A 25,873-nucleotide genomic window follows, 5' to 3' on the forward strand; every position below is an offset into this window, starting at 1 on the left:
ACTCAGTGTCCTCCTGATGAGGCAAGTTACCTGAAGGAAGCCCTTCAAGGCGCTAACAATCAGATTTTGAACCTTCATGGTCAGATGTACGATGAGCATGTTTCTTGGGAACAACAAAGGCTGAATCTGTGCCACAAGGTTCACAATGGACGGTACAGAGCCAACCGGCTGCACGACCTCATGGGCATCAGGGAAACTGAATTCAAGGATGAACTTCAGAGGCGCATCCAGACCATCTCCAAACAAGAGCTGGAGATCTCCCGCCTCAACACCAGTCTGAAGTTGAAGGATGTGGAGATTGAGGCTGCCAAACGCTTCAACAAGGAGCAGATGGAGAAGAAAGAGGCACAGTTGGAGGCAGAGAGGCAGATCAACTCTCAGCTCAGAGATCAGATTTTTAATGCATCTCTGGAGAGCCAAAAGACTGTGTCTCTGCAGAAGGACACCCAGATGAGGCTGGACCACGCGACGCAGCAGGTCCAGCAGAGAGACGACTTCATCCAGGCTCTCAGGAAGGAGAAGGAAGGTCTTTCTGAGAGACTCTTAGAGACCTCCGCCCAGCTTAAGAAGCAAGAAAATGAATCCTTCCAAAAAGATCCCCAGGAGGAGAAATTCAAGGCTCTGCAAGAAAAGTTCACGAAGGAGATGGAGGAGAAAGAAAAGATCTGGACCTCCAAAATGAAGAAAGTAGAGCAGGAGAAGTCAGGGCTGGTCGAGGAGAACCAGAAGCTGTTTATTAGTGTGGAAGAGTTGGAGAAGGAAAACAAAGTTCTCATCAAGACAGCAGAGACCTTAACAACAAACGCTGAGAAACAGTCTGGTGAAGAACGCACCTTGATCACCAGAGTTCAGGAGGTGGAGACAGAAAACGAAGAACTGGTCAACAAAGAAAAGAGAATCGAAGAGATGGAGAGGGAGACCAAAGAACTTCAGCTCCATCTCAACAAAAAGAAGAAGAAGAAAGGCTTCTCGTCCAAGAGCGTTAAAGGAAAAACAGAGGAAGAAAAAGAAAAAGAAGAAATGGAAAGGAAACAAAGAGAGGAGGATGAACAGAAGAAGAAAGAACAGAAGAAGAGAGACAAAAAGCAGAAGACTAGGAAAAGAAGTGTCTGGAATTTCTGGTCCAAAAGAGAAAAGAAAGAGGCGGAGGAGGCTCCTTGTAGCCTGTGAGGCACCTCCTTCGTTTCCTTCTTCCTCCCTCCTCAATCATCTCCTCCCTCCCTTCATCCTTTCATCCATCCCATCTCCCGCCCGCCGAGGTTTTCTCTGGGTCCTCCAGTTTTCCTCACAAATAATGAAGACATGAGCAAAATGTGAAACCTATTTCTGCATGTGTCTGCTGTTCACATGAAAGACTACACAATAAAATAAATTGAACACCTTACATATGAGTCTTTATCAGATATATTTGATGGTAAGTATTTTGAGTTTCATGTTAATACTCTTAAAAATATCCCTAAAAAATGGATATGAACAATGTGTGCTACCTTTCATTTAAACTATAAAACATCATTAAAGTCCATTTTAAAACTCTCATATAGCGTTACAATGGCTGCCTAAACCAAACGTGGGCAAAGTTTCAGATCAGGAGGTGAAAATATGTCGGAGTAATCCCAGGATCAGTCTGCAGAGGGCGCTGAACGGTAACGCCTCGTACATAGACTCTTTGGGGATCAGCCCTCCCCTGGAAGCCCTGCAGCGTTTGGACCCCCCAGGAAGGCCCCCCCCCCTCCCTTTATAATATACTGAAGGAAGGGGGGGCAGCGGTTGTTTATAATGTTGTTTGTTGTTTTTGTAAGATGCTCCGGAAGCCCCGCCCTCTTTTAGAACATTCAGCCAATCAGAAGTCAGTGGAATGTTGGGCTGCTGTGACGCTTTGATCCTTTTAAGATTCGAGAACTTCGCTCTAAGTTATGAGTCATCAAATCTTCGCCTGAGATTCATTCCGGCTTCACTGAGCACACAGACAAGACGTGTTTTGCACCTGAGAAGAATCGACTACATTATCGACTTTCAGCATTTTAAACAGTCACGTGAAAGAAAACTCGTATCGACTGCAGCCTGCGAACAATTCAGAACATCTAAAAAAATTCTGCTTTGGACAACTTGAAGTCTGCAATAAGAAAGAGACATGGATTCTAGACAGGAATCAGGAAACCAGGCTGACTCTGCTGCCCATCAGAGCACTCAGTGTCCTCCTGATGAGGCACGTTACCTGAAGGAAGCCCTTCAAGGCGCTAACAATCAGATTTTCAACCTTCATGGTCAGATGTACGATGACCATGTTTCTTGGGAACAACAAAGGCTGAATCTGTGCCACAAGGTTCACAATGGACGGTACAGAGCCAACCGGCTGCACGACCTCATGGGCATCAGGGAAACTGAATTCAAGGATGAACTTCAGAGGCGCATCCAGACCATCTCCAAACAAGAGCTGGAGATCTCCCGCCTCAACACCAGTCTGAAGTTGAAGGATGTGGAGATTGAGGCTGCCAAACGCTTCAACAAGGAGCAGATGGAGAAGAAAGAGGCACAGTTGGAGGCAGAGAGGCAGATCAACTCTCAGCTCAGAGATCAGATTTTTAAGGCATCTCTGGAGAGCCAAAAGACTGTGTCTCTGCAGAAGGACACCCAGATGAGGCTGGACCACGCGACGCAGCAGGTCCAGCAGAGAGACGACTTCATCCAGGCTCTCAGGAAGGAGAAGGAAGGTCTTTCTGAGAGACTCTTAGAGACCTCCGCCCAGCTTAAGAAGCAAGAAAATGAATCCTTCCCAAAAGATCCCCAGGAGGAGAAATTCAAGGCTCTGCAAGAAAAGTTCACGAAGGAGATGGAGGAGAAAGAAAAGATCTGGACCTCCAAAATGAAGAAAGTAGAGCAGGAGAAGTCAGGGCTGGTCGAGGAGAACCAGAAGCTGTTTATTAGTGTGGAAGAGTTGGAGAAGGAAAACAAAGTTCTCATCAAGACAACAGAGACCTTAACAACAAACGCTGAGAAACAGGCTGGTGAAGAACGCACCTTGATCACCAGAGTTCAGGAGGTGGAGACAGAAAACGAAGAACTGGTCAACAAAGAAAAGAGAATTGAAGAGATGGAGAGGGAGACCAAAGAACTTCAGCTCCATCTCAACAAAAAGAAGAAGAAGAAAGGCTTCTCGTCCAAGAGCGTTAAAGGAAAAACAGAGGAAGAAAAAGAAAAAGAAGAAATGGAAAGGAAACAAAGAGAGGAGGATGAACAGAAGAAGAAAGAACAGAAGAAGAGAGACAAAAAGCAGAAGACTAGGAAAAGAAGTGTCTGGAATTTCTGGTCGAAAAGAGAAAAGAAAGAGGCGGAGGAGGCTCCTTGTAGCCTGTGAGGCACCTCCTTCGTTTCCTTCTTCCTCCCTCCTCAATCATCTCCTTCCTCTCTTCATCCTTTCATCCATCCCATCTCCCGCCCGCCGAGGTTTTCTCTGGGTCCTCCAGTTTTCCTCACAAATAATGAAGACATGAGCAAAATGTTAAACCTATTTCTGCATGTGTCTGCTGTTCAAATGAAAGACTACACAATAAAATAAATTGAACACCTTACATATGAGTCTTTATCAGATATATTTGATGGTAAGTATTTTGAGTTTCATGTTAATACTCTAAAAAATATCCCTAAAAAATGGATATGAACAACGTGTGATACCTTTCATTTAAACTATAAAACATCATTAAAGTCCATTTTAAAACTCTCATATAGCGTTACAATGGCTGCCTAAACCAAACGTGGGCAAAGTTTCAGATCAGGAGGTGAAAATATGTCGGAGTAATCCCAGGATCAGTCTGCAGAGGGCGCTGAACGGTAACGCCTCGTACATAGACTCTTTGGGGATCAGCCCTCCCCTGGAAGCCCTGCAGCGTTTGGACCCCCCAGGAAGGCCCCCCCCCCCCTCCCTTTATAATATACTGAAGGAAGGGGGTGCAGCGGTTGTTTATAATGTTGTTTGTTGTTTTTGTAAGATGCTCCGGAAGCCCCGCCCTCTTTTAGAACATTCAGCCAATCAGAAGTCAGCGGAATGTTGGGCTGCTGTGACGCTTTGATCCTTTTAAGATTCGAGAACTTCGCTCTAAGTTATGAGTCATCAAATCTCCGCCTGAGATTCATTCCGGCTTCACTGAGCACACAGACAAGACGTGTTTTGCACCTGAGAAGAATCGACTACATTATCGACTTTCAGCATTTTAAACAGTCACGTGAAAGAAAACTCGTATCGACTGCAGCCTGCGAACAACTCAGAACATCTAAAAAAATTCTGCTTTGGACAACTTGAAGTCTGCAATAAGAAAGAGACATGGATTCTAGACAGGAATCAGGAAACCAGGCTGACTCTGCTGCCCATCAGAGCACTCAGTGTCCTCCTGATGAGGCACGTTACCTGAAGGAAGCCCTTCAAGGCGCTAACAATCAGATTTTCAACCTTCATGGTCAGATGTACGATGACCATGTTTCTTGGGAACAACAAAGGCTGAATCTGTGCCACAAGGTTCACAATGGACGGTACAGAGCCAACCGGCTGCACGACCTCATGGGCATCAGGGAAAATGAATTCAAGGATGAACTTCAGAGGCGCATCCAGACCATCTCCAAACAAGAGCTGGAGATCTCCCGCCTCAACACCAGTCTGAAGTTGAAGGATGTGGAGATTGAGGCTGCCAAACGCTTCAACAAGGAGCAGATGGAGAAGAAAGAGGCACAGTTGGAGGCAGAGAGGCAGATCAACTCTCAGCTCAGAGATCAGATTTTTAAGGCATCTCTGGAGAGCCAAAAGACTGTGTCTCTGCAGAAGGACACCCAGATGAGGCTGGACCTCGCAACGCAGCAGGTCCAGCAGAGAGACGACTTCATCCAGGCTCTCAGGAAGGAGAAGGAAGGTCTTTCTGAGAGACTCTTAGAGACCTCCGCCCAGCTTAAGAAGCAAGAAAATGAATCCTTCCCAAAAGATCCCCAGGAGGAGAAATTCAAGACTCTGCAAGAAAAGTTCACGAAGGAGATGGAGGAGAAAGAAAAGATCTGGACCTCCAAAATGAAGAAAGTAGAGCAGGAGAAGTCAGGGCTGGTGGAGGAGAACCAGAAGCTGTTTATTAGTGTGGAAGAGTTGGAGAAGGAAAACAAAGTTCTCATCAAGACAACAGAGACCTTAACAGCAAACGCTGAGAAACAGGCTGGTGAAGAACGCACCTTGATCACCAGAGTTCAGGAGGTGGAGACAGAAAACAAAGAACTGGTCAACAAAGAAAAGACCCTGGTGGCGAGAATCGAAGAGATGGAGAGGGAGACCAAAGAACTTCAGCTCCATCTCAACAAAAAGAAGAAGAAGAAAGGCTTCTCGTCCAAGAGCGTTAAAGGAAAAACAGAGGAAGAAAAAGAAAAAGAAGAATTGGAAAGGAAACAAAGAGAGGAGGATGAACAGAAGAAGAAAGAACAGAAGAAGAGAGACAAAAAGCAGAAGACTAGGAAAAGAAGTGTCTGGAATTTCTGGTCGAAAAGAGAAAAGAAAGAGGCGGAGGAGGCTCCTTGTAGCCTGTGAGGCACCTCCTTCGTTTCCTTCTTCCTCCCTCCTCAATCATCTCCTTCCTCTCTTTATCCTTTCATCCATCCCATCTCCCGCCCGCCGAGGTTTTCTCTGGGTCCTCCAGTTTTCCTCACAAATAATAAAGACATGAGCAAAATGTGAAACCTATTTCTGCATGTGTCTGCTGTTCAAATGAAAGACTACACAATAAAATAAATTGAACACCTTACATATGAGTCTTTATCAGATATATTTGATGGTAAGTATTTTGAGTTTCATGTTAATACTCTAAAAAATATCCCTAAAAAATGGATATGAACAACGTGTGCTACCTTTCATTTAAACTATAAAACATCATTAAAGTCCATTTTAAAACTCTCATATAGCGTTACAATGGCTGCCTAAACCAAACGTGGGCAAAGTTTCAGATCAGGAGGTGAAAATATGTCGGAGTAATCCCAGGATCAGTCTGCAGAGGGCGCTGAACGGTAACGCCTCGTACATAGACTCTTTGGGGATCAGCCCTCCCCTGGAAGCCCTGCAGCGTTTGGACCCCCCAGGAAGGCCCCCCCCCCCCCTCCCTTTATAATATACTGAAGGAAGGGGGTGCAGCGGTTGTTTATAATGTTGTTTGTTGTTTTTGTAAGATGCTCCGGAAGCCCCGCCCTCTTTTAGAACATTCAGCCAATCAGAAGTCAGTGGAATGTTGGGCTGCTGTGACGCTTTGATCCTTTTAAGATTCGAGAACTTCGCTCTAAGTTATGAGTCATCAAATCTCCGCCTGAGATTCATTCCGGCTTCACTGAGCACACAGACAAGACGTGTTTTGCACCTGAGAAGAATCGACTACATTATCGACTTTCAGCATTTTAAACAGTCACGTGAAAGAAAACTCGTATCGACTGCAGCCTGCGAACAACTCAGAACATCTAGAAAAATTCTGCTTTGGACAACTTGAAGTCTGCAATAAGAAAGAGACATGGATTCTAGACAGGAATCAGGAAACCAGGCTGACTCTGCTGCCCATCAGAGCACTCAGTGTCCTCCTGATGAGGCACGTTACCTGAAGGAAGCCCTTCAAGGCGCTAACAATCAGATTTTCAACCTTCATGGTCAGATGTACGATGACCATGTTTCTTGGGAACAACAAAGGCTGAATCTGTGCCACAAGGTTCACAATGGACGGTACAGAGCCAACCGGCTGCACGACCTCATGGGCATCAGGGAAACTGAATTCAAGGATGAACTTCAGAGGCGCATCCAGACCATCTCCAAACAAGAGCTGGAGATCTCCCGCCTCAACACCAGTCTGAAGTTGAAGGATGTGGAGATTGAGGCTGCCAAACGCTTCAACAAGGAGCAGATGGAGAAGAAAGAGGCACAGTTGGAGGCAGAGAGGCAGATAAACTCTCAGCTCAGAGATCAGATTTTTAAGGCATCTCTGGAGAGCCAAAAGACTGTGTCTCTGCAGAAGGACACCCAGATGAGGCTGGACCACGCGACGCAGCAGGTCCAGCAGAGAGACGACTTCATCCAGGCTCTCAGGAAGGAGAAGGAAGGTCTTTCTGAGAGACTCTTAGAGACCTCCGCCCAGCTTAAGAAGCAAGAAAATGAATCCTTCCCAAAAGATCCCCAGGAGGAGAAATTCAAGGCTCTGCAAGAAAAGTTCACGAAGGAGATGGAGGAGAAAGAAAAGATCTGGACCTCCAAAATGAAGAAAGTAGAGCAGGAGAAGTCAGGGCTGGTCGAGGAGAACCAGAAGCTGTTTATTAGTGTGGAAGAGTTGGAGAAGGAAAACAAAGTTCTCATCAAGACAACAGAGACCTTAACAACAAACGCTGAGAAACAGGCTGGTGAAGAACGCACCTTGATCACCAGAGTTCAGGAGGTGGAGACAGAAAACGAAGAACTGGTCAACAAAGAAAAGAGAATTGAAGAGATGGAGAGGGAGACCAAAGAACTTCAGCTCCATCTCAACAAAAAGAAGAAGAAGAAAGGCTTCTCGTCCAAGAGCGTTAAAGGAAAAACAGAGGAAGAAAAAGAAAAAGAAGAAATGGAAAGGAAACAAAGAGAGGAGGATGAACAGAAGAAGAAAGAACAGAAGAAGAGAGACAAAAAGCAGAAGACTAGGAAAAGAAGTGTCTGGAATTTCTGGTCGAAAAGAGAAAAGAAAGAGGCGGAGGAGGCTCCTTGTAGCCTGTGAGGCACCTCCTTCGTTTCCTTCTTCCTCCCTCCTCAATCATTTCCTCCCTCCCTTCATCCTTTCATCCATCCCATCTCCCGCCCGCCGAGGTTTTCTCTGGGTCCTCCAGTTTTCCTCACAAATAATAAAGACATGAGCAAAATGTGAAACCTATTTCTGCATGTGTCTGCTGTTCACATGAAAGACTACACAATAAAATAAATTGAACACCTTACATATGAGTCTTTATCAGATATATTTGATGGTAAGTATTTTGAGTTTCATGTTAATACTCTTAAAAATGGATATGAACAACGTGTGATACCTTTCATTTAAACTATAAAACATCATTAAAGTCCATTTTAAAACTCATATAGCGTTACAATGGCTGCCTAAACCAAACGTGGGCAAAGTTTCAGATCAGGAGGTGAAAATATGTCGGAGTAATCCCAGGATCAGTCTGCAGAGGGCGCTGAACGGTAACGCCTCGTACATAGACTCTCTGGTGATCAGCCCTCCCCTGGAAGCCCTGCAGCGTTTGGACCCCCCAGGAAGGCCCCCCCCCTCCCTTTATAATATACTGAAGGAAGGGGGGTGCAGCGGTTGTTTATAATGTTGTTTGTTGTTTTTGTAAGATGCTCCGGAAGCCCCGCCCTCTTTCAGAACATTCAGCCAATCAGAAGTCAGTGGAATGTTGGGCTGCTGTGACGCTTTGATCCTTTTAAGATTCGAGAACTTCGCTCTAAGTTATGAGTCATCAAATCTCCGCCTGAGATTCATTCCGGCTTCACTGAGCACACAGACAAGACGTGTTTAGCACCTGAGAAGAATCGACTACATTATCGACTTTCAGCATTTTAAACAGTCACGTGAAAGAAAACTCGTATCGACTGCAGCCTGCGAACAATTCAGAACATCTAAAAAAATTCTGCTTTGGACAACTTGAAGTCTGCAATAAGAAAGAGACATGGATTCTAGACAGGAATCAGGAAACCAGGCTGACTCTGCTGTCCATCAGAGCACTCAGTGTCCTCCTGATGAGGCACGTTACCTGAAGGAAGCCCTTCAAGGCGCTAACAATCAGATTTTCAACCTTCATGGTCAGATGTACGATGACCATGTTTCTTGGGAACAACAAAGGCTGAATCTGTGCCACAAGGTTCACAATGGACGGTACAGAGCCAACCGGCTGCACGACCTCATGGGCATCAGGGAAACTGAATTCAAGGATGAACTTCAGAAGCGCATCCAGACCATCTCCAAACAAGAGCTGGAGATCTCCCGCCTCAACACCAGTCTGAAGTTGAAGGATGTGGAGATTGAGGCTGCCAAACGCTTCAACAAGGAGCAGATGGAGAAGAAAGAGGCACAGTTGGAGGCAGAGAGGCAGATCAACTCTCAGCTCAGAGATCAGATTTTTAAGGCATCTCTGGAGAGCCAAAAGACTGTGTCTCTGCAGAAGGACACCCAGATGAGGCTGGACCACGCGACGCAGCAGGTCCAGCAGAGAGACGACTTCATCCAGGCTCTCAGGAAGGAGAAGGAAGGTCTTTCTGAGAGACTCTTAGAGACCTCCGCCCAGCTTAAGAAGCAAGAAAATGAATCCTTCCAAAAAGATCCCCAGGAGGAGAAATTCAAGACTCTGCAAGAAAAGTTCACGAAGGAGATGGAGGAGAAAGAAAAGATCTGGACCTCCAAAATGAAGAAAGTAGAGCAGGAGAAGTCAGGGCTGGTCGAGGAGAACCAGAAGCTGTTTATTAGTGTGGAAGAGTTGGAGAAGGAAAACAAAGTTCTCATCAAGACAACAGAGACCTTAACAACAAACGCTGAGAAACAGGCTGGTGAAGAACGCACCTTGATCACCAGAGTTCAGGAGGTGGAGACAGAAAACGAAGAACTGGTCAACAAAGAAAAGAGAATTGAAGAGATGGAGAGGGAGACCAAAGAACTTCAGCTCCATCTCAACAAAAAGAAGAAGAAGAAAGGCTTCTCGTCCAAGAGCGTTAAAGGAAAAACAGAGGAAGAAAAAGAAAAAGAAGAAATGGAAAGGAAACAAAGAGAGGAGGATGAACAGAAGAAGAAAGAACAGAAGAAGAGAGACAAAAAGCAGAAGACTAGGAAAAGAAGTGTCTGGAATTTCTGGTCGAAAAGAGAAAAGAAAGAGGCGGAGGAGGCTCCTTGTAGCCTGTGAGGCACCTCCTTCGTTTCCTTCTTCCTCCCTCCTCAATCATCTCCTTCCTCTCTTCATCCTTTCATCCATCCCATCTCCCGCCCGCCGAGGTTTTCTCTGGGTCCTCCAGTTTTCCTCACAAATAATAAAGACATGAGCAAAATGTGAAACCTATTTCTGCATGTGTCTGCTGTTCACATGAAAGACTACACAATAAAATAAATTGAACACCTTACATATGAGTCTTTATCAGATATATTTGATGGTAAGTATTTTGAGTTTCATGTTAATACTCTTAAAAATATCCCTAAAAAATGGATATGAACAATGTGTGGTACCTTTCATTTAAACTATAAAACATCATTAAAGTCCATTTTAAAACTCTCATATAGCGTTACAATGGCTGCCTAAACCAAACGTGGGCAAAGTTTCAGATCAGGAGGTGAAAATATGTCGGAGTAATCCCAGGATCAGTCTGCAGAGGGCGCTGAACGGTAACGCCTCGTACATAGACTCTCTGGTGATCAGCCCTCCCCTGGAAGCCCTGCAGCGTTTGGACCCCCCCAGGAAGGCCCCCCCCCTCCCTTTATAATATACTGAAGGAAGGGGGGGCAGCGGTTGTTTATAATGTTGTTTGTTGTTTTTGTAAGATGCTCCGGAAGCCCCGCCCTCTTTCAGAACATTCAGCCAATCAGAAGTCAGTGGAATGTTGGGCTGCTGTGACGCTTTGATCCTTTTAAGATTCGAGAACTTCGCTCTAAGTTATGAGTCATCAAATCTCCGCCTGAGATTCATTCCGGCTTCACTGAGCACACAGACAAGACGTGTTTTGCACCTGAGAAGAATCGACTACATTATCGACTTTCAGCATTTTAAACAGTCACGTGAAAGAAAACTCGTATCGACTGCAGCCTGCGAACAATTCAGAACATCTAAAAAAATTCTGCTTTGGACAACTTGAAGTCTGCAATAAGAAAGAGACATGGATTCTAGACAGGAATCAGGAAACCAGGCTGACTCTGCTACCCATCAGAGCACTCAGTGTCCTCCTGATGAGGCACGTTACCTGAAGGAAGCCCTTCAAGGCGCTAACAATCAGATTTTCAACCTTCATGGTCAGATGTACGATGACCATGTTTCTTGGGAACAACAAAGGCTGAATCTGTGCCACAAGGTTCACAATGGACGGTACAGAGCCAACCGGCTGCACGACCTCATGGGCATCAGGGAAACTGAATTCAAGGATGAACTTCAGAGGCGCATCCAGACCATCTCCAAACAAGAGCTGGAGATCTCCCGCCTCAACACCAGTCTGAAGTTGAAGGATGTGGAGATTGAGGCTGCCAAACGCTTCAACAAGGAGCAGATGGAGAAGAAAGAGGCACAGTTGGAGGCAGAGAGGCAGATCAACTCTCAGCTCAGAGATCAGATTTTTAAGGCATCTCTGGAGAGCCAAAAGACTGTGTCTCTGCAGAAGGACACCCAGATGAGGCTGGACCACGTGACGCAGCAGGTCCAGCAGAGAGACGACTTCATCCAGGCTCTCAGGAAGGAGAAGGAAGGTCTTTCTGAGAGACTCTTAGAGACCTCCGCCCAGCTTAAGAAGCAAGAAAATGAATCCTTCCAAAAAGATCCCCAGGAGGAGAAATTCAAGGCTCTGCAAGAAAAGTTCACGAAGGAGATGGAGGAGAAAGAAAAGATCTGGACCTCCAAAATGAAGAAAGTAGAGCAGGAGAAGTCAGGGCTGGTCGAGGAGAACCAGAAGCTGTTTATTAGTGTGGAAGAGTTGGAGAAGGAAAACAAAGTTCTCATCAAGACAACAGAGACCTTAACAACAAACGCTGAGAAACAGGCTGGTGAAGAACGCACCTTGATCACCAGAGTTCAGGAGGTGGAGACAGAAAACGAAGAACTGGTCAACAAAGAAAAGAGAATCGAAGAGATGGAGAGGGAGACCAAAGAACTTCAGCTCCATCTCAACAAAAAGAAGAAGAAGAAAGGCTTCTCGTCCAAGAGCGTTAAAGGAAAAACAGAGGAAGAAAAAGAAAAAGAAGAAATGGAAAGGAAACAAAGAGAGGAGGATGAACAGAAGAAGAAAGAACAGAAGAAGAGAGACAAAAAGCAGAAGACTAGGAAAAGAAGTGTCTGGAATTTCTGGTCGAAAAGAGAAAAGAAAGAGGCGGAGGAGGCTCCTTGTAGCCTGTGAGGCACCTCCTTCGTTTCCTTCTTCCTCCCTCCTCAATCATCTCCTTCCTCTCTTCATCCTTTCATCCATCCCATCTCCCGCCCGCCGAGGTTTTCTCTGGGTCCTCCAGTTTTCCTCACAAATAATAAAGACATGAGCAAAATGTGAAACCTATTTCTGCATGTGTCTGCTGTTCACATGAAAGACTACACAATAAAATAAATTGAACACCTTACATATGAGTCTTTATCAGATATATTTGATGGTAAGTATTTTGAGTTTCATGTTAATACTCTAAAAAATATCCCTAAAAAATGGATATGAACAATGTGTGCTACCTTTCATTTAAACTATAAAACATCATTAAAGTCCATTTTAAAACTCTCATATAGCGTTACAATGGCTGCCTAAACCAAACGTGGGCAAAGTTTCAGATCAGGAGGTGAAAATATGTCGGAGTAATCCCAGGATCAGTCTGCAGAGGGCGCTGAACGGTAACGCCTCGTACATAGACTCTTTGGGAATCAGCCCTCCCCTGGAAGCCCTGCAGCGTTTGGACCCCCCAGGAAGGCCCCCCCTTTATAATATACTGAAGGAAGGGGGGGCAGCGGTTGTTTATAATGTTGTTTGTTGTTTTTGTAAGATGCTCCGGAAGCCCCGCCCTCTTTTAGAACATTCAGCCAATCAGAAGTCAGTGGAATGTTGGGCTGCTGTGACGCTTTGATCCTTTTAAGATTCGAGAACTTCGCTCTAAGTTATGAGTCATCAAATCTTCGCCTGAGATTCATTCCGGCTTCACTGAGCACACAGACAAGACGTGTTTTGCACCTGAGAAGAATCGACTACATTATCGACTTTCAGCATTTTAAACAGTCACGTGAAAGAAAACTCGTATCGACTGCAGCCTGCGAACAACTCAGAACATCTAGAAAAATTCTGCTTTGGACAACTTGAAGTCTGCAATAAGAAAGAGACATGGATTCTAGACAGGAATCAGGAAACCAGGCTGACTCTGCTGCCCATCAGAGCACTCAGTGTCCTCCTGATGAGGCACGTTACCTGAAGGAAGCCCTTCAAGGCGCTAACAATCAGATTTTGAACCTTCATGGTCAGATGTACGATGAGCATGTTTCTTGGGAACAACAAAGGCTGAATCTGTGCCACAAGGTTCACAATGGACGGTACAGAGCCAACCGGCTGCACGACCTCATGGGCATCAGGGAAACTGAATTCAAGGATGAACTTCAGAGGCGCATCCAGACCATCTCCAAACAAGAGCTGGAGATCTCCCGCCTCAACACCAGTCTGAAGTTGAAGGATGTGGAGATTGAGGCTGCCAAACGCTTCAACAAGGAGCAGATGGAGAAGAAAGAGGCACAGTTGGAGGCAGAGAGGCAGATCAACTCTCAGCTCAGAGATCAGATTTTTAAGGCATCTCTGGAGAGCCAAAAGACTGTGTCTCTGCAGAAGGACACCCAGATGAGGCTGGACCACGCGACGCAGCAGGTCCAGCAGAGAGACGACTTCATCCAGGCTCTCAGGAAGGAGAAGGAAGGTCTTTCTGAGAGACTCTTAGAGACCTCCGCCCAGCTTAAGAAGCAAGAAAATGAATCCTTCCCAAAAGATCCCCAGGAGGAGAAATTCAAGGCTCTGCAAGAAAAGTTCACGAAGGAGATGGAGGAGAAAGAAAAGATCTGGACCTCCAAAATGAAGAAAGTAGAGCAGGAGAAGTCAGGGCTGGTCGAGGAGAACCAGAAGCTGTTTATTAGTGTGGAAGAGTTGGAGAAGGAAAACAAAGTTCTCATCAAGACAACAGAGACCTTAACAACAAACGCTGAGAAACAGGCTGGTGAAGAACGCACCTTGATCACCAGAGTTCAGGAGGTGGAGACAGAAAACGAAGAACTGGTCAACAAAGAAAAGAGAATTGAAGAGATGGAGAGGGAGACCAAAGAACTTCAGCTCCATCTCAACAAAAAGAAGAAGAAGAAAGGCTTCTCGTCAAAGAGCGTTAAAGGAAAAACAGAGGAAGAAAAAGAAAAAGAAGAAATGGAAAGGAAACAAAGAGAGGAGGATGAACAGAAGAAGAAAGAACAGAAGAAGAGAGACAAAAAGCAGAAGACTAGGAAAAGAAGTGTCTGGAATTTCTGGTCGAAAAGAGAAAAGAAAGAGGCGGAGGAGGCTCCTTGTAGCCTGTGAGGCACCTCCTTCGTTTCCTTCTTCCTCCCTCCTCAATCATCTCCTTCCTCTCTTTATCCTTTCATCCATCCCATCTCCCGCCCGCCGAGGTTTTCTCTGGGTCCTCCAGTTTTCCTCACAAATAATGAAGACATGAGCAAAATGTGAAACCTATTTCTGCATGTGTCTGCTGTTCAAATGAAAGACTACACAATAAAATAAATTGAACACCTTACATATGAGTCTTTATCAGATATATTTGATGGTAAGTATTTTGAGTTTCATGTTAATACTCTAAAAAATATCCCTAAAAAATGGATATGAACAATGTGTGCTACCTTTCATTTAAACTATAAAACATCATTAAAGTCCATTTTAAAACTCTCATATAGCGTTACAATGGCTGCCTAAACCAAACGTGGGCAAAGTTTCAGATCAGGAGGTGAAAATATGTCGGAGTAATCCCAGGATCAGTCTGCAGAGGGCGCTGAACGGTAACGCCTCGTACATAGACTCTCTGGGGATCAGCCCCCCCCTGGAAGCCCTGCAGCGTTTGGACCCCCCAGGAAGGCCCCCCCCCCTCCCTTTATAATATACTGAAGGAAGGGGGTGCAGCGGTTGTTTATAATGTTGTTTGTTGTTTTTGTAAGATGCTCCGGAAGCCCCGCCCTCTTTTAGAACATTCAGCCAATCAGAAGTCAGTGGAATGTTGGGCTGCTGTGACGCTTTGATCCTTTTAAGATTCGAGAACTTCGCTCTAAGTTATGAGTCATCAAATCTTCGCCTGAGATTCATTCCGGCTTCACTGAGCACACAGACAAGACGTGTTTTGCACCTGAGAAGAATCGACTACATTATCGACTTTCAGCATTTTAAACAGTCACGTGAAAGAAAACTCGTATCGACTGCAGCCTGCGAACAACTCAGAACATCTAGAAAAATTCTGCTTTGGACAACTTGAAGTCTGCAATAAGAAAGAGACATGGATTCTAGACAGGAATCAGGAAACCAGGCTGACTCTGCTGCCCATCAGAGCACTCAGTGTCCTCCTGATGAGGCACGTTACCTGAAGGAAGCCCTTCAAGGCGCTAACAATCAGATTTTCAACCTTCATGGTCAGATGTACGATGAGCATGTTTCTTGGGAACAACAAAGGCTGAATCTGTGCCACAAGGTTCACAATGGACGGTACAGAGCCAACCGGCTGCACGACCTCATGGGCATCAGGGAAACTGAATTCAAGGATGAACTTCAGAGGCGCATCCAGACCATCTCCAAACAAGAGCTGGAGATCTCCCGCCTCAACACCAGTCTGAAGTTGAAGGATGTGGAGATTGAGGCTGCCAAACGCTTCAACAAGGAGCAGATGGAGAAGAAAGAGGCACAGTTGGAGGCAGAGAGGCAGATCAACTCTCAGCTCAGAGATCAGATTTTTAAGGCATCTCTGGAGAGCCAAAAGACTGTGTCTCTGCAGAAGGACACCCAGATGAGGCTGGACCACGCGACGCAGCAGGTCCAGCAGAGAGACGACTTCATCCAGGCTCTCAGGAAGGAGAAGGAAGGTCTTTCTGAGAGACTCTTAGAGACCTCCGCCCAGCTTAAGAAGCAAGAAAATGAATCCTTCCAAAAAGATCCCCAGGAGGAGAAATTCAAGGCTCTGCAAGAAAAGTTCACGAAGGAGATGGAGGAGAAAGAAAAGATCTGGACCTCCAAAATGAAGAAAGTAGAGCAGGAGAAGTCAGGGCTGGTCGAGGAGAACCAGAAGCTGTTTATTAGTGTGGAAGAGTTGGAGAAGGAAAACAAAGTTCTCATCAAGACAACAGAGACCTTAACAACAAACGCTGAGAAACAGGCTGGTGAAGAACGCACCTTGATCACCAGAGTTCAGGAGGTGGAGACAGAAAACGAAGAACTGGTCAACAAAGAAAAGAGAATTGAAGAGATGGAGAGGGAGACCAAAGAACTTCAGCTCCATCTCAACAAAAAGAAGAAGAAGAAAGGCTTCTCGTCAAAGACCGTTAAAGGAAAAACAGAGGAAGAAAAAGAAAAAGAAGAAATGGAAAGGAAACAAAGAGAGGAGGATGAACAGAAGAAGAAAGAACAGAAGAAGAGAGACAAAAAGCAGAAGACTAGGAAAAGAAGTGTCTGGAATTTCTGGTCGAAAAGAGAAAAGAAAGAGGCGGAGGAGGCTCCTTGTAGCCTGTGAGGCACCTCCTTCGTTTCCTTCTTCCTCCCTCCTCAATCATCTCCTTCCTCTCTTTATCCTTTCATCCATCCCATCTCCCGCCCGCCGAGGTTTTCTCTGGGTCCTCCAGTTTTCCTCACAAATAATGAAGACATGAGCAAAATGTGAAACCTATTTCTGCATGTGTCTGCTGTTCAAATGAAAGACTACACAATAAAATAAATTGAACACCTTACATATGAGTCTTTATCAGATATATTTGATGGTAAGTATTTTGAGTTTCATGTTAATACTCTAAAAAATATCCCTAAAAAATGGATATGAACAATGTGTGATACCTTTCATTTAAACTATAAAACATCATTAAAGTCCATTTTAAAACTCTCATATAGCGTTACAATGGCTGCCTAAACCAAACGTGGGCAAAGTTTCAGATCAGGAGGTGAAAATATGTCGGAGTAATCCCAGGATCAGTCTGCAGAGGGCGCTGAACGGTAACGCCTCGTACATAGACTCTCTGGGGATCAGCCCTCCCCTGGAAGCCCTGCAGCGTTTGGACCCCCCAGGAAGGCCCCCCCCCCCTCCCTTTATAATATACTGAAGGAAGGGGGTGCAGCGGTTGTTTATAATGTTGTTTGTTGTTTTTGTAAGATGCTCCGGAAGCCCCGCCCTCTTTTAGAACATTCAGCCAATCAGAAGTCAGTGGAATGTTGGGCTGCTGTGACGCTTTGATCCTTTTAAGATTCGAGAACTTCGCTCTAAGTTATGAGTCATCAAATCTTCGCCTGAGATTCATTCCGGCTTCACTGAGCACACAGACAAGACGTGTTTTGCACCTGAGAAGAATCGACTACATTATCGACTTTCAGCATTTTAAACAGTCACGTGAAAGAAAACTCGTATCGACTGCAGCCTGCGAACAACTCAGAACATCTAGAAAAATTCTGCTTTGGACAACTTGAAGTCTGCAATAAGAAAGAGACATGGATTCTAGACAGGAATCAGGAAACCAGGCTGACTCTGCTGCCCATCAGAGCACTCAGTGTCCTCCTGATGAGGCACGTTACCTGAAGGAAGCCCTTCAAGGCGCTAACAATCAGATTTTGAACCTTCATGGTCAGATGTACGATGAGCATGTTTCTTGGGAACAACAAAGGCTGAATCTGTGCCACAAGGTTCACAATGGACGGTACAGAGCCAACCGGCTGCACGACCTCATGGGCATCAGGGAAACTGAATTCAAGGATGAACTTCAGAGGCGCATCCAGACCATCTCCAAACAAGAGCTGGAGATCTCCCGCCTCAACACCAGTCTGAAGTTGAAGGATGTGGAGATTGAGGCTGCCAAACGCTTCAACAAGGAGCAGATGGAGAAGAAAGAGGCACAGTTGGAGGCAGAGAGGCAGATCAACTCTCAGCTCAGAGATCAGATTTTTAAGGCATCTCTGGAGAGCCAAAAGACTGTGTCTCTGCAGAAGGACACCCAGATGAGGCTGGACCACGCGACGCAGCAGGTCCAGCAGAGAGACGACTTCATCCAGGCTCTCAGGAAGGAGAAGGAAGGTCTTTCTGAGAGACTCTTAGAGACCTCCGCCCAGCTTAAGAAGCAAGAAAATGAATCCTTCCCAAAAGATCCCCAGGAGGAGAAATTCAAGGCTCTGCAAGAAAAGTTCACGAAGGAGATGGAGGAGAAAGAAAAGATCTGGACCTCCAAAATGAAGAAAGTAGAGCAGGAGAAGTCAGGGCTGGTCGAGGAGAACCAGAAGCTGTTTATTAGTGTGGAAGAGTTGGAGAAGGAAAACAAAGTTCTCATCAAGACAACAGAGACCTTAACAACAAACGCTGAGAAACAGGCTGGTGAAGAACGCACCTTGATCACCAGAGTTCAGGAGGTGGAGACAGAAAACGAAGAACTGGTCAACAAAGAAAAGAGAATCGAAGAGATGGAGAGGGAGACCAAAGAACTTCAGCTCCATCTCAACAAAAAGAAGAAGAAGAAAGGCTTCTCGTCCAAGAGCGTTAAAGGAAAAACAGAGGAAGAAAAAGAAAAAGAAGAAATGGAAAGGAAACAAAGAGAGGAGGATGAACAGAAGAAGAAAGAACAGAAGAAGAGAGACAAAAAGCAGAAGACTAGGAAAAGAAGTGTCTGGAATTTCTGGTCGAAAAGAGAAAAGAAAGAGGCGGAGGAGGCTCCTTGTAGCCTGTGAGGCACCTCCTTCGTTTCCTTCTTCCTCCCTCCTCAATCATCTCCTTCCTCTCTTTATCCTTTCATCCATCCCATCTCCCGCCTGCCGAGGTTTTCTCTGGGTCCTCCAGTTTTCCTCACAAATAATAAAGACATGAGCAAAATGTTAAACCTATTTCTGCATGTGTCTGCTGTTCACATGAAAGACTACACAATAAAATAAATTGAACACCTTACATATGAGTCTTTATCAGATATATTTGATGGTAAGTATTTTGAGTTTCATGTTAATACTCTAAAAAATATCCCTAAAAAATGGATATGAACAATGTGTGCTACCTTTCATTTAAACTATAAAACATCATTAAAGTCCATTTTAAAACTCTCATATAGCGTTACAATGGCTGCCTAAACCAAACGTGGGCAAAGTTTCAGATCAGGAGGTGAAAATATGTCGGAGTAATCCCAGGATCAGTCTGCAGAGGGCGCTGAACGGTAACGCCTCGTACATAGACTCTTTGGGGATCAGCCCTCCCCTGGAAGCCCTGCAGCGTTTGGACCCCCCCCCCCCCCAGGAAGGCTTCCAGAGAGATGGCCAATCACAAGAGACTCCTTTCACATTTCTCTACCAAAACTACATGGTGCACCTTTAAAACTTGGAAATTTAAAGGATCAACTGAAGACATTCGATGTGTTTGCTGTCTGCGTTTGTCTCTTTCTGATACTTTGAAATGTGAACGTTGACTAAATAAAGACCGTTAAATAACAGAGATCAAATCATGTTCACAACTTTTTCTTGAGGTTGAAACTCAGAGTGAAGAGCTGTAATATGTGATTAAATATAAACAGTGTGATCTTCTGAAAGAAGAAGACTAATATGAAGAGTCCCGTGAAAGAATAAATGTAACACCTGTAGGAGTTTCCCTCAGAAAGATGTGAGACTCATTCATCAATGGGTGACACAACAAACACAGTCTCCTGTAAGTGAGAAGAAGCCTGCTGACGCGTGCGTGTCGGTAACTGTCAACGGAGACTTTTTCAATCTGTGCTTTTTTTTTTTTCTGTGTCAGGTGGAGAAACGTCTGGAGCTGGTCAAGCAGGTTTCTCACAGCACGCACAAGAAGCTGACCGCCTGTCTGCAGGGCCAGCAGGGCGTGGACGTGGAGAAGAAGTCTGTCAGGTCGCCTTCGGTGAGAAGAATCACACGTCAAGGAGTCATGTTTTTATTCGTACTGACACTTAAAACACGATTTATTCAGTTCAAGTGAGAAACCGTCCTGACTCTCTCAGCAGAGACGATGATGATGTTGATGATGTCACTATGATGAGGAAAAATAAAGCTGGTGGATAACCAATACAAGTCCTTGGTGAGATCACTGTGGGACGCTACTTCCTGTGAAGACGAGATGAAGAACACTTAAATAAGTCTTATTTAGCAAAGTGTTGAGAGCAGATAACGATCAAATGAGATCAAATCTTTTGATTCATTACAAAAAAATGTGATGATAAAAAAGGGGCGGAGCTTAACTTTTGGAAAACAGACTGAAGGGTTTGAAGAAGTGGACGTTTCCTGTCAGGTCTGTCATGTTAGTGTGTGTGTTTGTTATTGAACTGAGACCGTCGGGGATTGTAACGTGTTTGTGTTTGTGTGCAGAAGAAGCTTCCCTTAACAACACTTGCACAATGTATGGTGGAGGGGGCGGCAGTGCTCGGAGACGAGTCTCTACTAGGGTGAGTAACACACACACACACACACACACACACACACACACACACACACACACACACAGATATACCACTTGACTTGATGTGTAAAGAAATGTTTTTATCGTCCAGTGAAGAAGAGCCGTTTGTCCATCACGTCCACAAACGCACGAGGTCCAACCTCATTCCCCTGAAGATCAAATCAACCTTTATTTAAACAGTGAAGCCTCATTAACAGCCCTGATTGATCAACTCACTGCAACGTCTGAAAACTCAGACCGAGAAGCAAAATCAGGGACTGAATGTGTTTCTTTAAAAACCTGGGAAACACATTTGTCGTGATTCATTTTCTCTGCAGGTTGAATCATCTGTTCAGAGGGAGAAACATGGTGCTGATGTCGAGCTTCAATCTGGATGGCTGTGTTTAAACTGCACACTGATCTCAGTGACGTGTAGTCCTGCTCTCTGATAACTCTGCGTCCTGTGTTCCTTTGCAGGAAGATGCTGAAGCTCTGTGGAGAGACGCAGGAGCGACTCGCACAGGAGCTCATCCTGTTCGAGCTCACCATCGAGAGAGACGTCGTCGAGCCGCTGTACGAGCTCGCCGAGGTAACGAAACACTGCGCGTGAAAAACGCACGCTGAGGACTTGAATTCAATCAGAGCTCAGATCATCAACATGTGAACATGTAACATAAACACGTTTTCAGAGCAAAGACTGAGGCTTCCAGCACTCGCATGAATATATATATATAATATATAATTACTGTACACAAGTCTAAGGGAAGCAGATTAAGAAACACCTTACAAATAAAGACACACTTCTTTACGGATCAAAAGACGCCTGTGGGAGGAGAATCACTGATTTGAATGAGTTCAGAGAATTCTGCCTCGGCTCTCTGAAGCTCCGCTGCTCATCAGGCGGTGAACTAATGTTCATGAGACGCGGCAGAGTTTACCTGCGACAGGTGTGCAGCCTCTGACAATGCTGCGTCTGTTCCTCGTCTCTTTCTCACCAACAACAAACAACAAACTGCTCTCTGCTCCTTCAGGTGGAGATCCCAAACATCCAGAAACAAAGGAAACATTTAGCCAAGCTGGTCCTGGACATGGACTCAGCACGCACACGGTGAGTGTGTGTGTGTGTGTGTGTGTGTGTGTGTGTGTGTGTGTGTGTGTGTGTGTGTGTGTGTGTGTGTGTGTGAGAAACTTCATCCCCTGTGAGTGAACTGGTCCTGGAGCTTCCCAGTGAATGTCACTGGGATTTAATTGCACACCAGGAAAGTTTAAACACTCATTCATTCAACCTTGTACTCCATCATTACGCCTTGAAGTGTTTTGTTGGGAACACGGTTTTTCAAAGTCTGCAGCTCTTCATGCTGTTTAACTGAATCTTCATCACTGACTGATTTCAGTGTCGCCTCTGCGTGGAGGAGGATTATCGCTTCTGCTAAACGATTGTGTTTTTATCCAGGTGTTTATTGCAAAATCTACCAAAAACACAGATTAAATGTGTCTTCATATTTTCTTTCTGGTTATTAAATGCAAAATGGTCAAATATGAAGACATTTCCATAAAGTAGATCCTGCCTGGTATTTGCACAGATGATGCTCACATGCAGTAAAATCCGCCTGCTGAAAACAGTTTTGTATTTAGGCCCCGCCTCTGATTAGGCAAACAGCCAATCATAGATGATTTGGCGGATCTGAGGAAGCTGCAGAGTTTGGATTTCTTGTTCATGTGACATTATTGAAAACGAATAATGTGCACGGGGCGGCCGTGTAGATAAAGGTGTTAAAGTGTCTTCATGATCTTGAACGTCGGCGTCATCATGTTTGAGCAGGTTGGTTCACCTGCAGTGAAAGGAAACGTTTAGAGCACTGTGCCATGTTAGGCAGAAACTTGGAGAAATTAGATTTTCTTCACTGCAGGCCTCTCACTCAGTCAGTGAGGGTTTTTTTTTTTTTTTTTTTCAGTGACCCAAATCTGAGACAACTTTTCCCATCATGCCGCTCTGTGCTGAGCTCCTCTGGCAGCGCAACATTTTTATCTCCACCCGGAGAGAAAGTCTCAGACGGACAGTCAGACAGACAGAGCGAGGGAGCGAGGGAGGGAGCGAGGGAGGGAGGGAGCGAGCGAGGGAGGGAGCGAGCGAGGGAAGGAGCAAGAATAGCTGAAGCTGAATGAATGAGGAAATGTAGATAGTCAAGTGTTTGCATTGTATGAAGACTGAAGAAATCCCCAGAAACTGTTTTGTGTGCTGAGTCGCGTTGTTAGTGAAGCTGTCAGAAAAAAAATCACTTTTCAGGAACAAAGCTCTCTCTCTCTCTCTCTCTTCACTTTAAAATCTTTTGTTCATCAAGTCTAGAAAGAAATTCATCAAATGTTTTTCATTTGTCCTCTTTTTTTTTTTGTCCTCAGTTATTATCAGTCCACCAAGTCGTCGGGACTTTCCACCAACCTGCAGCCGACGGGAGCCAAGGCCGACCACCTCAGGGAAGAGATGGAGGAGGCAGCCAACCGCATGGAGATCTGTCGAGTCAGTGCTCACCTTCGCTCTCTCTGACTGCTCTCTCTCTTTTATTCCAAAACGCCACGAAGTGTCTCAGTGAAGCAAACTGTGCAGGGACTGCATCACCATATACAGCTGACTTATAGTACAGTGACTGACCGTCGTGCAAAATCACACCGTTTTTGAAAGACATTTTTTCAACAGGAGGAAAAGAATCCTTCATCAGTCTTAATTTAAAATCTGTTCGTCTGAGAACGAGTAAAAATGCTCTCGATTCTGAGACCTTCAAAAAGTGCTCTCAAGACCTTCAAGCACGAGTGCACAGTACGCTGAATCTACCCAGATGTTTTACTGCTTTGGAAAACATTCACACTCTGCCTCAGACCAGTCTTCTTCGCTTACTGTTTACCCACAATGCAAAGCGCCAGGTCAGAGATCGTTACAGGAAACGATTGACAAATCAGAACAAACCACTCAAACGTACCAGCTGTCTTATTAGAGTCTCAAAATGATGAACACATAAAAGAATCACTGCACTGTTGGTCTTCAGCTGGCCTGTTGTTGACGTCCTCGTTTCTCCCATTTCCCAGCTCCACTTGAACGCAGCACTGACAATTTTCTTGGTTCACATTTGCGTGACAGTTTTTTTTTTTTTTTTTTCCTAATGAAAACTTAAACCAACCCATGTGTGTTCCTTTCAGTTTTTCTGGCTCGTGCTATCTTGTATCATAACGTACATAAAAAAGGAGCATCCAGCCTATCTGTCTCTGCTCAGCTCAGTTTGGCAGCGTGCGTCAGAGCGGGATAATCAGGTGTGGACACAGTTGGGAAAGATGGAAAATATGAGGCTGTGTTGCTCTGCAGGACCAGCGGAGAGCACAGCTGTGGGTAAATCTGTTTTTCTGTGTTGGCTCACAGCTGTAGGTGTGGTCCATTTCACAAACACAGCACGGGACTGAGAAATGCACTCTGATACAACTGACGATTTCACCTTTGGAAAACACGTTTTATCAGGCGACTTTTAGTTTTCATCATCATGACTTCTTCACCTTAAAAATTGACTCTTTACACCTGACGCATACAAGCGGCCAGATGTTTGTATTTAGGGCGACGTGGAGGGAGTTCCCTCCGAGCTTCAGACCTGTCACTGTGACGTAACCCGGTGACAAACCCACGCTCTTTAACCACATGACATGCTCACAAACTAAATGTGAAGATGATCCACCAATCCATGCACGTCGCCTCGATGTTAAAATCTCCCATTGGCAACGTTTGAAAGTCGTCCGAACGGTCCGGAGTCGAGCGGGTCTCAGACGTGATCATGGAGCTGCATTTCTTTTGTATAAATCCATATTTTAGTTTTCAGGAAAAAAGGCGACAGACTCTCTCTTTCATGACTCAGCATATTTTATATTTGATTCTCTTCCCTTGTTGCTCACATGTTTTGTTTCTCCTCTCGCCTCCAGGATCAGTTATCAGCGGACATGTACAGTTTTGTGGCCAAAGAACTCGACTATGCAAGCTACTTCCAGACTGTAAGTTTCAGCACTTCTGCATGCTGCGGCGTTAGTGAAGAACAACAAATTCTGTTTGTCAGTGTCAGACTCTCTCTCTCTCTCTCTCTCTCTCTCTCTCTCTCTCTCTCTCTGTGTAGCTGATAGAAGTGCAGGCTGAGTACCACAGGAAGTCATTAGAGCTGCTTCAAAGTGTTTTACCACAGATCAAAGCTCATCAGGGTGAGTCTGAGTCCAAAACACTCATGATGCAGTCTGTTTGTGTCGTTATGTCTCTCCTCTAACAGCATGCTGCCTCCATGCTGTGAGATCCTTTCTGTTTGGCTTCATGATCGTCTGTTGACAGTTTGAGGTCCTCGCTGTTGCATGTTTGCCGTTTTTACGATTCGACACTTCAGTCACTAAAATCAGCTCATGCAAACGCAGCCTTTGTGTGTAAAGTCTTAAAGGGGACGTATTATGAAAAATACACTTTTTATTTAGGTAACCTGAGTGTCTAAATCCACCCACAAAATTTGAAATAAATCCACCCAGTCCTTTGTTTATGGTCTGCATAAGTCTCAGAAAAACGCTCCGTTTCAAATGTTCTCAGTTTGTGACATCACAAGTTGGATTCTGGTAAGAAATAAATCCCCTCCCTCCCCTGGTAGCTCCACCTCTAGTCCAGAGCTACAATTTTGCGCAGGTCTGCCATTTTTATTCTCTCTACAGAGGAGTGATGTCTACGGGGAAAACTCAGGGAGGCGGGGCTTATTGCATTTAAAGAGACACACACACCAAAACGGAGCGTTCTGAGAGAGCTGGTTTCTGCAGGGTCACAAACCTCCTCTGCTGCTTCATTCATGTTATATTTGGACCAAAGCTCAGAAACACAGAGAGGGGGCGCTGTTTGAAAAGGTGGAAAAAAGGGGGATAAAATGTCTCCTTTAACAAAAAAACAGGGAAGTTAGACGCACGTCAGACGCACAAACATCCGAAGACCTCCGATTGAAACGTTGTGATTGTGATGCAATAAAAGCTTCTCGTGGCATTTGAGCACGTGTGCAGAGAGGAAGTCTCAGCGTAGTACTACATCTGCGCTTTGTGCGTGTTTTTCATATCTTTGTGTGTGTGTGTGTGTGTGTGTGTGTGTGTGTGTGTGTGTGTGTGTGTGTGTGTGTGTGTGTGTGTGTGTGTGTGTGTGTGTGTGTGATTGACAGAGACCTGGGCGGAGAAGCCATGCTACGGGAAACCATTAGAGGAGCACTTAGCGCTCAGCGGGAGAGATATTGCTTTTCCCATCGAGGCCTGTGTCACCATGCTGCTGGAGTGTGGCATGCAGGAGGAGGTGAGGGTGGACAACTCACACACACACACACACACACACACACACACACACACACACACACACAGGAACAAAAACTCTATAAAGACATTTCCGAGGGAACCACAGGGTTGAAGTCACTCTTAATTACTGAAGGGGATGTTTCCAATGAGGTCCAGGCTACTGTTTGGTTTCTTACAGTAAATTTGCTTAAAGC

The 25,873-nt window shown here is 45.1% G+C and overlaps 1 protein-coding gene across 6 annotated transcripts in view; it reads left to right on the plus strand.

The window, feature by feature from the left end:
* The window catches only part of LOC306817383 (rho GTPase-activating protein 44-like), a gene marked incomplete at its 3' end in the record, with an annotated part of 75,877 nt that overhangs the window by 34,673 nt on the left and 15,331 nt on the right, over positions 1 to 25,873 (plus strand). For all 6 annotated transcript variants that reach the window (XM_079334197.1, XM_079334199.1, XM_079334201.1 and 3 more), the window contains exons 3-10: positions 19,695 to 19,814; positions 20,279 to 20,355; positions 20,826 to 20,937; positions 21,380 to 21,456; positions 22,749 to 22,866; positions 24,306 to 24,374; positions 24,494 to 24,575; positions 25,553 to 25,680. In XM_079334197.1, the coding sequence (XP_079190323.1) occupies positions 19,695 to 19,814; positions 20,279 to 20,355; positions 20,826 to 20,937; positions 21,380 to 21,456; positions 22,749 to 22,866; positions 24,306 to 24,374; positions 24,494 to 24,575; positions 25,553 to 25,680 (783 nt within the window). The remainder of the gene's footprint in view (positions 1 to 19,694; positions 19,815 to 20,278; positions 20,356 to 20,825; positions 20,938 to 21,379; positions 21,457 to 22,748; positions 22,867 to 24,305; positions 24,375 to 24,493; positions 24,576 to 25,552; positions 25,681 to 25,873) is intronic.

The sequence above is a fragment of the Symphodus melops genome, assembly GCF_947650265.1.
Source record: "Symphodus melops genome assembly, chromosome: 21".
NCBI lineage: Eukaryota > Metazoa > Chordata > Actinopteri > Labriformes > Labridae > Symphodus > Symphodus melops.